The 12415-nt window shown below is 29.4% G+C and overlaps 1 protein-coding gene across 1 annotated transcript; it reads left to right on the top strand.

The window, feature by feature from the left end:
* Window positions 1-5525: 5525 nt before the first annotated feature.
* LOC107020653 (probable galacturonosyltransferase-like 3) lies at window positions 5526-7449 on the top strand. Its single transcript, XM_015221105.2, has 2 exons — window positions 5526-6390; window positions 6643-7449. The coding sequence occupies exons 1-2, from the start codon at window positions 5618-5620 to the stop codon at window positions 6917-6919; spliced, it is 1050 nt and encodes a 349-aa protein (XP_015076591.1). The 5' UTR covers window positions 5526-5617; the 3' UTR covers window positions 6920-7449.
* Window positions 7450-12415: the final 4966 nt, after the last annotated feature.

Consider the following 12415-nt stretch of genomic DNA (forward strand, 5'->3'; position numbering starts at 1 on the left):
AAAAAAACTAACTATTTGAGAATCTCTAAAGTTGCCAAGACCTTTAACAAAAGTTTCTTTTATATTTTTTTCATAAAATATATCACATAATGGTGGGATCCAAAGTCAAAAGTGATGCTCTCTATATAATCTTGCTATATCTCATTTTGGAATTAAAAAAGGTTACAAGAATTTAATAAATTAATATTGAGTGAAGAAACTTGGGCTATTATTTGGGCTTTATATAATTTGGGCTGAGGGTATGGTAGCCTTTTCAAATGAAAAGAAAGTGAGGAAAAAGTATAGTATATCAGATAATTTTTTATCGATAAACATTCGATTCTTCACAAACTATAATCTCCTCCTTTTAAAAAAAAAACAATTTAATAAAATGTGTCAAAATTTTCCAAAGTCAAGAACTAACTTTTAAATGCCAGTATTAAGGAGATTATTTTAGTAATACCATAGACTAATTAAAGTACTTACTGTTAAAATAATAATGGTCAGAATTCAGTAGTCTTAATTTTTACATAACATATTTTATTCGATGCTTCATATGTATTAAAATCTCAGTTGATTCAACTTTGCTCCATATAAGACTATTACAAAATAGAATATATTTTTTCATAATTAAATTCAAGCTCAAATTTTTTAATTAAATGTAATAATATTATGAGTCCCACCACAAATCCACCATTCTTGTTGGTTAAATCTATCTTATGTTTCTCTGTGTGTGGGGGTGTTAGGATCGAATCCACGCACACACACTTGATGAATGAAGAACACAAGAACTTTCAAGAGAAAGAGATGAGAGATCTACAAGAGAAAGAGATGAGAGATCTAGAGAGTGTGTGTGGGGGTGTTAGGATCGAATCCACGCACACACACTTGATGAATGAAGAACACAAGAACTTTCAAGAGAAAGAGATGAGAGATCTAGAGAGAGAAATCAATATTTCGTGGTAACACTCCGTGAGTAAACTTCCACGGCTATGGGATATATTTATATTAATAAATCAGAGTATTAATTAAGCTCTACAACCTAACAGGAGGGAGGGGTATTGATTTTTGTCAAAAAGTGGTGGATGATCCCATAAAAATTTTGTTAAGTCCAATGAGAGATCGTGCAATGTTTTACTATGTTGAAATCTAAAAAGTCTAGACATAGATTAACACTAATTAATTAATTAAATTGGCCTCTAATATCTAGATGAATGTTCAATTCAGAATATATCCTTCATCAACGCCACCATTTAAGAGTTATATTAAATGATAATGTTAATATTATTTTTTACTCCCTCCGTCCGGTATTGTTTGTCATGGTTTTTATTTATAGAGTCAAACTATAAAAATTTTGACTAACATTATTAGATGTATTTTTTCATCATATTAATATGTAAAAAATTGTAATTTATAGTATTTTTCATATAGTTTTAGAATATCTAATTTTTTTGGTTTAAAATATTGAATTAATGTGATATAATTTACTTTTGAAAATTAATCAAATTAACTTTCGATAAGCTCAACATGACAAATAATAGATTAAGTTTGAAGTTTTTCGTACTCATTGCAACACTTTATCTTCCAATAATGATAGATATAAATTGTAATAAAATAGATAAGATTCTTTCATTCTTAATTAAAATCTTAAAATTTGAATTATGAATATAAAAATATACATATAAAAAATATTTTTCTCTTAAATAAATTTTAAGTATCAGACCTCAACTAACATCATACGATATATTAAAAGGAAAAGATAAGTGTTATAATATATATTTTTTATCGTATATATGTATGTTCAATCTGGAACCTAATAAAGATTGCTCCAATTATAGTATCTCAAATGAGAAAAAAAAAATTAAAATTCTATTTTGTGATGGTCTACCTGTCTGAGATATGATTACAATAAATACCTCAGTATTTACTAAATTAAATTGGCTGACAATTATTTAATAAATAAATATAAAGGTGCGGCATCCATTGATGATCAGAGGTAGGTGACATTTTTTACAACAAAAACAGTTCAAATTTATTACTATCTCATTAATTTACTCCCACCCCCAAATTAATTTAAACCCAAAAAATACTTCGGGAGTTATTTAGTACGAGATATAAGGTAAAATAATTTCAGAAATATATTAAAAAATAAAACAATACTTTATATTTCGTACCAAATAACTTTCAAAATGTTCTAATTCTGAAATTATTATACCTTATACTATAAAATATTTATATTCAATTAAATTTAAATTAACTGAGATTCTGACGCGTATATATGAAACACAAATAGAACATGTTATATGAAAATTAAGACTAGTGCATGCTGATTATTATTATTTTAATAGGGAAGTACTTTAGTCTATGGTATAGTAAAATACTATTTTACAACTAATTATGAGATGGAATTAATAGCCTCCACTAATAGACCAAATTGTAACTCGATAAAAATGATATTACTCAATCTCAAAAACTAGTTCGTATAGAGGTAAAACGCAATTAATAGGACCATCTTTTAATAGTTAATGCACTACCTCACAAATTTGAAATATGGGATGTATATTATAAGGTGGTATGAGATTCTATTCCTATCCAAATCCGCCAGGCTGTTTGACATTGTAATCCACACTTTCCCCTATACCTAACTTTAAAAATTATGGCTATTATTATTATTTTTTTTTAAAAATCATATTAAAATATGTGTTGATTATATTCAGATATATTTGTATAGATATTTATAAGAAAGTATATAGATATATTTGACGTTTTTTAAAGTTTCGTATTAAAATATGCGTTGATTATATTCAGATATATTTGTATAGATATTTATAAGAAAGTATATACTATTGTATATTCAGATATATTTTTTAAAATTTCGTATTAAAATATGCGTTGATTATATTCAGATATATATTTGTATAGATATTTATAAGAAAGTATATCAATACTAAATATGAGCCATTGTATTTAAAGAAAAAATTACTTAAATTCACAATTTATTTTATCATATTTTCTAAAATTTTCTATCATTTTAAAAAATTATAAAAGTTTCTACTCTGATCTCTTATATTCTCAGATATATCACTTTACTCGGTGTTTAAATTACATCACTTTATGCGATGTATATAATTTTCAGATACATCACTTTACGCGATGTAACGGGATATTGAGTGATGTATTATAGAAACTAAGACGCAATGTATCGCGATATTGAAGGATGTATCCGAAATCGAGACCTGATATATCGTGACGTTATAGGATGTATTCGGATTCCACCAAATTTAAGAGATCTTTATAATTTGAATATGATGTAATTAGCTCTTAACACTATGAAAATTGTTTTTAAAATTCCCTAAAAAATTGTGAATAAATGTATATTATAACCCTAAACATTTTGTAGATAAAAATGTAAAATTCTAACTAAATAAACAAACAATACAAGGCCAAATTATGTATGCAAATTTTCTACTAAATATTAAGTATTATTTGCTTTCGCACAGAAGTTTTTGTCATAAGTTATTATTTAAAGCAGCGTGACATTCAATTTTTATCATAAGTTGTTATTTAAAGTAGCTTGACATTCAGAGATTTAAAATTCTAAATCCGCTTCTTATTATATTGATGCATTGATACACATCATTATCGAAAGAGTTTGAAATTATAGTTTTCTTTCTCATTATTATATAGATGTTTGTCTAATTAGTTTAAAATTTCCTAATTAAGTAATTAACACTCACCCCTTAAAATGCAATCTAAGCCGTTAGATTTGGCCATAATGGATTAAGATATTAATGTACGGACGGCCCAAATTTAGTACGGGCTTACAAAAGGAGTCCGTGAAACCACACATGTTTTTTTTTTTTTTCTTCTTTTATTGTTTGAAACAAATCAGTGTTAAACAGACAAATACGCGGCATTCCAGGCTGGCACCATGTGGAAATCTCATATATACCCTTCTAATGTACTCATATGTGTAATTAATTTGGAATGAAAGAATATTTTGGATATATCGATATTAGTAATGTAAAAATTAGAACTCATGCGTAAATAATATAACTTATACTCATATGTAGTAGTTATTCAGACTTCTAAATCAATCAATCAAATATTGTATTTAATTTTATAATGAATAATTTCTTTTCTATCTATCTATCAAATATCATATAAGTTATACGAGATCAATATATGAATAACACAAATATTTGACATCCTTAACGAAATTTCTGAATTCATCACTGCATCAAATGTAATTTATAAGTAAATAACTCAACGTTCAATCAAGTGTACTACTCAACGTTCAATCAAGTGTACTATACAGACTTTTTATTAAATGAGTGTCAGCATATGATATTACTCCATACGTAATATATTTTAGAAATTATGAATTAGTATGGATGAAGACGAGATGTATTAAAGAGTGAATTCGATGTGTGTAATGCTATTGAAGTGCATGCATGATTGGTTGAAGCTCAACGAAGCGTTTTAAATAAAACTTTAAGATACTAATTAAGAAGATTTAATATGTTTGTACTACTAAATATTATATGCTATCCATATTAGACGTTTCTTTTTGTTCACTTTTCATACAATAATAGAAGCAATAATTTTTTTTATTAGAAATATGATATTATAATTTATAACACATGATTGAATTTTAAATTTTGTGCGTGATGATTAACTGTTGTTAACTTATCTTTTCAAAGTTCTCTTGGAGTAGTAAATTATATGTCGTAAATACTATATATGTAACTAACTTATAACTGGTTTTTTAAAAAGCTTGAGGAAAAACTCCCTTAACAATTATTTTTTTGTTTTATTAGTACAACTTTTTAGCTTTTTTTGTTTTAGAACTTTGTCTCCTTTAAAAAGAGTATATTTCTCTAAATAGAAAAAGAAAAAGAGAGTTATAAATTTGGGAGTCTTTTAATTAATATACGTAAAATATATCATTCTTTATTTAAAAAAAAATTGATTTAAAATATGTGTACGGGAGGTTGATTATAGAGAATATCAGGAGAAATAGAGGTAGGTCGAAGAAGTATTGAGAGAGGTGATAAGATAAGATATGACTTAACTTTAGATTATCAACGACATGATGACTTTAGATAGAAGGGTATAAAAGAGACGTATTAGGTCGAACAATGTATATCGTTGTACTGGAGGTATTATTATTGTTTTGTGTGTTTTCAACTATCACGGTATTGTATCCTTCTTTGTGCCTGAATTTGTCTTCGAGTGAAAATTTCATAAACAACCCACCAGTGAAGAAAGTGGTAAGATCTGAATATGATTTTTATTTTACTTTCTCTCCACTCTACTTGAGAAATTTTACTAAATATATTGTTGTTGTGATCTCAAACATATCATTTTGAAAAATGATAAGCAAATTAAAACAGTAATACTAATAAATGTTTTTTACAATTGTATAGAAAAAATAAAGCAAATAAATTGAAACCGAAAATAGTAATAAATGAAGAAATTTACTCAAATTAATACAATGGGCTCAACGGTCACTTTCACCTAAATATTTATTTCTTCTTCCTTCACTGTCTAAAGCAAAAAAATAAAATAAATTCCCTTTTTAGACTTTTATCCTCTCTCATTTCTCCGGTCACCACCTCCGTCCATCGCCGTCAATATGCCGCCGGGAAATCACCTCATCACCACCATCCTCTTCCTCCTCATTCTCCTCCCTCTTCCTTCTCCGACCACCGCCACCGCCATCACCGAAACCCCCAAATTCCGGGAAGCTCCAGCATTCCGCAACGGCAAAAATTGCCCAATTTCAAAATGGCCTGAAAATCCCTACGATCCATCAACTATCCACATCGCAATGACTCTCGATTACTCTTCCCCTTACCTCCGTGGCTCAATCGCCGGCGTACTTTCCGTTCTTCAACACTCTACTTGCCCGGAAAACACCTTCTTCCACTTCCTCGCCGTTCGCCGACACTTCAATCACCTCAACAAAACCATCACTTCAACTTTCCCTTACCTCAATTTCAATCTCTACAACTTTAACCCTAGTTTAGTCCGTCACTTAATCTCCTCCTCGATCCGCCGGGCACTTGATCAACCCTTAAATTACGCTCGGATTTACCTCGCCGACCTACTTCCGACCACCGTTAACCGGATTATTTACCTCGATTCCGACCTCATTGTCGTCGACGACGTCGATAAGCTCTGGAACATTGAGCTTAACGATCGGGTTTTAGGTGCCCCGGAATACTGTCACGCTAATTTTACTCACTATTTTACTCACAAATTTTGGTTCCACCCAATTTTCCCCAAAACATTCGAAAATCGAACTCCCTGTTATTTCAACACCGGAGTTATGGTTATCGATTTGCAGAAATGGCGAAATGATGATTATACACAAAAACTTGAACACTGGATGAGAGTTCAGAAAAGGTAATTTTCTTTTTATCTCGACTGAATCTGAATCCACGCCCTTAACTAGTATTTGTTTGTACTTGAAATAGAAAATATTGTATTTTGTATCTAACATGTTAAAATGGTGTCATTGAAACTTGATTTCCGGGCTTGTATATTTGTCAATATTATGTCAAATGAATGATAGTGAAACTCGAACCTTACCTCCTATACATGTGTGATTTTAGGACATATATTACACGTTTATTTACTTGATTATATTTTCAACAGGTACAGAATCTACGAGCTAGGCTCATTGCCTCCGTTTCTATTGGTTTTCGCCGGAAATGTAAAGCAAGTGGAGCATAGATGGAACCAACATGGGCTTGGTGGTGATAATCTTGAAGGACAATGTAGGGATTTACATCCAGGGCCAGTAAGCTTATTACATTGGAGTGGAAAAGGGAAGCCATGGCTAAGATTAGACTCAAAGAAGCCATGTCCATTGGATAGTTTATGGGCACCCTATGATTTGTTCCGACATCAATCGTTGTTTTCGGATAGCTAAGAGGAGTCGAATTCAAAATCTTTAATATAACATTTGATGATTTGAACTCGAAATCTTTGATCACGAAGTTTGATAGTAGTGTGAATAATTGTTTAAGAGTGAGTTGGAGACAGTGAGACTCAGTTTGTAAAAAGACGAATGAGGACATAAGTGTGTAGGATAGGGTGGTGTAGGAGGAAGGGTAATTTTGGGATTTTGGGAAAAGTTTGGTGGGGTTAAAGAGAATTTTAACCGTTGGATTGAGGTGGATGGTGGATTTACCAAAGTGTGGGTTCATTGAGGTGACGTGGAAGATGCTGATTGGCGGATGGGATTTTGATAATTAGATTTTTGGAAGGAAGTGATTGGATTATGGGAAGATTCTTTGTGTTGCTTTCATAGATTTTATTTTTGTTATTTGGATGATTTATATGCACTTATGTGACCTACTTCAATTATTTGCCTTCTTTTTTCTCTTTGGGGATGTCATTCATAAATCATAAAAAAAAAATGGTGTTTGATACTCATTGATTGAATTGCTTTTTTTCTCATATTGATAGTCTATAATTTTGAAATATCTTTTTTGAAATTTACTTAAACAATCGTTTTAACTTCATAAATTTGTGCATACATTTTTTTTCAAATTCCATTTGTTGAATCGCTCCCACCTTTTTGTTCACTTGGAGACTTGAGTTTACAACCTTCCAGTTGGAAGTGAGGTACTTACCATTCAAGCAATTCTCTTTTTCAATATGAGAACATAATTAAAGGTTTGTGCATGAAAACTCCAAAAACTTATTTTTCAAATTTTATATTTCATATTTTAAGTTTGAAATTGAAATAATGCATAATGCATAAACATGTCTCTTAACTTGGCGTCAACGAATAACTATGCTTTTCAAATTTGCATGTGCACCAGTAGACACTTAAATTATTATAAAATTGAACAAGTAGACACAAGTGTCCAACGTGACATAATACTCGTAGGTCATAGTTGTGATGTAGGGTGCCATGTAGGACGATTGTGTTCATTTGCTCAATTTTATACAATCTAAGACTTGCTGCCTATTGTGCACAGCCAAAATTAAAAGTCATACTTGTCAATTGACACCAAATTAAGGATCATATTTGATAAACAAATAATCTCTCCTTAGTTTTATACAATCTAAGACTTGCTGCCTATTGTGTAGGGTGACATTTGATAAACAAATAATCTCTCCTTAGTTTCTTTTTTCCTTTACATCTACATCCTAGTTTGTGTGGGAAATAGGATAGGGGCATAGGCCATTCAAAAAGAATTCTATGGGAGAAACTAAAAATGAATAGTATTAAGATATTTATTCTTGTTTTAGAATTTACTATTTAGGGGGGTAATATTACACTATCATGTATTAGTGATTGCATGTTTAATCGTTTAAATTAACTTTTTGTATAAATTATATAAACTCGTGTATAATAGATTCTTATAATTTAATTTTTTTTCTAAATCTTACACATAGTAAGAACTTTAGTACACCAAACCAGACTACCTTTTTACTACGAGGGTATTCATCATAAAAATTGATTAACTCCATAGAGGCCTAACTAATGTTAGGACTTTTACTACTAATTTTAAAGGAAAAAAAAGGTTGTCACTTTGAACTCTAGAGAATAACTTCCTAATTAAGTAAGGTTTACACAAAAATATAATAAAATAAACTAAAAAGTTGAGAACCTTTTTGGTAATTATATAAGGTTTTTAAAGCCAACATCGTATTCCATTTAGCTAAATAATATTCTTTGCTTTTTGCTATTGATAATCCTATAAAATGCTTAGTGATTAAGCAATGTAACCTTGAGATAACTTTCACTAACATCAATTTGTATACTTCTTGACTTGCTACCTAGTTCCAACCCCACTAACACAAGTATTCGCAATATTATCCATTAACGCTTAATAACATGAAAAAAAATTAAATAATTTTTTTTTATTTTTTTTAATTATGATCTCTCATAAATATCACTCACTTGTGGAGTATAAAATCGTCACTCTTGAATGCTTCCTTGGAACTTATCCATTGTTGAAACATTTCATGAAACTAGCTTTTATTAATCATATTTAGAATAGTTATTCCACTAACTATATTTTAGTATAAAATGGTTTTGGGACTATTTCATGAAAATAGCTTTTATTAATTACTCTTGAATAGCTTTTATTTATCATATTTAGAATAGTTAATTCCACTAATCATTTGAAAATTCTTGTGGAGAATAGTCATTTTCTTTATGGATTTGTTATACTTCCTCAGGTATTAGCAGCTAATTTTTTCTCTTTCAATGGAGAATCTCAAGACATCTTTGCTTCCAAGGAATATGTTATGTAAACTTATATACTTTGAGAATAAAGTTAAAAAGCAATATTTTTTCTATCTTTTTTTTCCGTAAAGTTATATCTTAATAAATAAGGATTGTTTTCTATTGAAAAGCTAACCAATCTAATGGATGTCAATTACTCAATTCAAACAATATCTACATGAAAAAGCTGGAAACAAAAGCACATCTTCCAGTATTTTGATTTGGGAAAAGTAGAAGAGTGATTCCACAAAGAATAAGAGAAAGAAATAAGAGACACTGGACGAAACAATGATAGTAATGACACATGTTTACAAGTAAGAGTTTTTTCTTTGTCATGAAATATGCCTTTTCCTATGTTTTTTCTTGAATCGAGGTCTATTGAAAAATATTTTTTGTTTTTTTCATGATTGAGATAACTTGTATGTACACTCTACCCTCTTCAATTTCATTTTACACTCCTTTGTGGTCCATATAGAATAAGAATTAACCTAAATAGTCACTTATCTAGTTGTTTAAATTAAACATAGCCGGTGGATATATATTATAAGTATAATAAAAGCGTAATTCATATATAATGTATACTTTATGTATATCAACTAGAAAAAGTAAAAACGGTAAATCGACTACTTTTTTGAATAGGTATCCTTTTTCCTATGCTTCTACTGCAAACAATAGGAATTGTACTTGGTACACTTCTTGAAACAATTTTGGGCTTGCTGAGGTGAATGGGCCTTTGTTGGCCCAATTTATCTTCACTACACTGAGTTTTTCCTATGCTTTCCCTGAATAACTTGTAGATATCTTTTGTATCCTGCAAATGATAGATATATTGTATATCTTTCAAGTACCGTATTTTTTCGGAACTAATGAAAATGATGAGATCATTCTGATGGACTCGTTGAGAATGGTTCTAAAAGTGTTTATAGGATTGGCATTTGGTACATTTCTCTGAACAATTTTGGGCATGCTGTGGTGATATGTGCTTTTTCTGGCTCAATTCTCAAACTATCAAAGCCATTAAGCCCATCATTTCTGCTCAAAGCCCATTAAGCCACACTATATATTCTTATGTATATCTTCTCTTGAACTTGTTGAGTTACTATGTTCTTTAACTCTAAGAAGTTGAGCTCATTGAAAAATGACATGAATAAAGAGTTGAAATTAGAACTTTACTTATTATTGAAGTCATCGAATGTAAGTTTCTCTCAAGTCTCTGGATCGGTATATGTTCTAATTACGTCAAAAAAATGGTCCCAAACTCGATAGCAACAACAATATACTCAATGAAACATCGTAGGTGGATTATAGAGAGGATGAAATGTATAAAGATTGTACCCTTATATCGTAGAAGTTGAAAGATTATTTTCGAAAGATCCTCAGTGATTCATTTTTGTCCATAGACATACAAAACAAATAAATGGACCATTTTTGTTGGCCCAAAAGTTTGTCCTGTTCTAGGTATTGGGATAACACTTGGGCTTTTAAATACAAGACTGGCCCTTTGGACCAATTTTGTTTATGGACTTTAATGTAATTGGATTCATTTTCCACAAACAAAAATGAAATACCAACGAAAATCGAAAATTTAGCCCAAGTTATGAGCTACATCAACATAACCAAGTAATCTTCATATTTTTGTATAACTTTTCTACTATATATACCTTTAGCATCATAGAAGATATATAAATACTATCATAGAAAATATCAATTAAGATTTTTTAAAAAAAAATCTTACGCTAATTTTTGTTTAAAATGTAATTTCTTTTTATTGAATATCTGCAAGTTGAATACCCAACGTACTAGGATAGAACTTATATTTACTCTACTTGCGTGTTATCATCCAAAATTCATATGTTTGTAGTCTTCAAATATAAATACTATAAATGATAAAATGTGAAAAAAAACAACTAATTTTGTCTTGAGCTTGTAAAATATCAAACATTTTGAGACAACTATATTTAGAAGTCACGACAGATAATTTGAGACGAAAGAAATAACCGATATAAGAAACTTATATTTAGAAATCACGACAGATAATTTGAGACGAAGGAAATAATTGATATAAGAAACTTCTTATCATTACCCATTTTTTTCTTTCTTTCAAGATTAACACAAATTATTGGAAGGAGGAACCTTCATATGAAACTTTAATACACTTTCCATTAAGTTTCATATTCAATATATTTCTATTACCCATCACTAATTCCCACTTATAGTCCATAATCTTAGTTTATAAGTTGTCAAAAAAAAAATGCAACTAAGTTCCAGTGAGATTTTGCCTTGTATTATTTGATTGACAACTTTCTCCACTTCATGCAGTCAACCCTAATTTAATTTAAATTTTAATGATAATTAATTTAATAATTAATTAAATAATTAATCATGTAAAAAATAATAGTAGTTTCGTACAGTAAACACACTGTCATTAACTCATAATCCGAAAACTTAGCATACTAACACAAAGCTAATTAATTAGTTCACTTCCTTAAGTAAAGTTCCATGGATTTCGATGCCACTTATTATATAACAACTCTATACTATATCCTCTCCATCTCAAATTATCTGTCGTGATTTTTTTAAACAGTTATTTTAAATTATTAGTCATTTTTTATTATTTCTCCATTTTACCCTTAAGAGTAATTGCTATTGACGATAACAAACACTTTAATTATGATGTGATGACACGTAAATAACGCAAAATATTTAATGTTTTCTTAGAAGATATAAATGAGGGCTCTTATTTAATGTTTTTTTAAGAGATGTGTAACAGAGAAACACGACAGATGATTTGAGAAACGGAGTGTAATAATAATTAGGTTTTAAAAATTTGAAAAAAATTATATATTTTAATAATTACATAATTAATGAAGGAGTTATTTAAGCAAACATGAGGTTTGAAAATGATGACTACATCACATATCATGTGTAGAAGTAGCATGGTCATGGACTAATTAAATAAAAATTAGTTTTCTTAATTCATTAATCTAAATGCATATATTAGTACTTTTTATGAAAAAAGAATTGGTTTAAAAAATAATTAAAGTATAAAAGGAGAATAAAAAATGAATATGATTATGATGTCGAGAATGGGAAGAGCAACCAGACGTATCAACCACGAGACCTTCACGTGTGGCCACATCTTCTTGTTCACTACCCACCCACCCCTCCACCCCCACCCCACCC

This window comes from Solanum pennellii, chromosome 5, assembly GCF_001406875.1.
Source record: "Solanum pennellii chromosome 5, SPENNV200".
NCBI classification, from domain to species: domain Eukaryota; kingdom Viridiplantae; phylum Streptophyta; class Magnoliopsida; order Solanales; family Solanaceae; genus Solanum; species Solanum pennellii.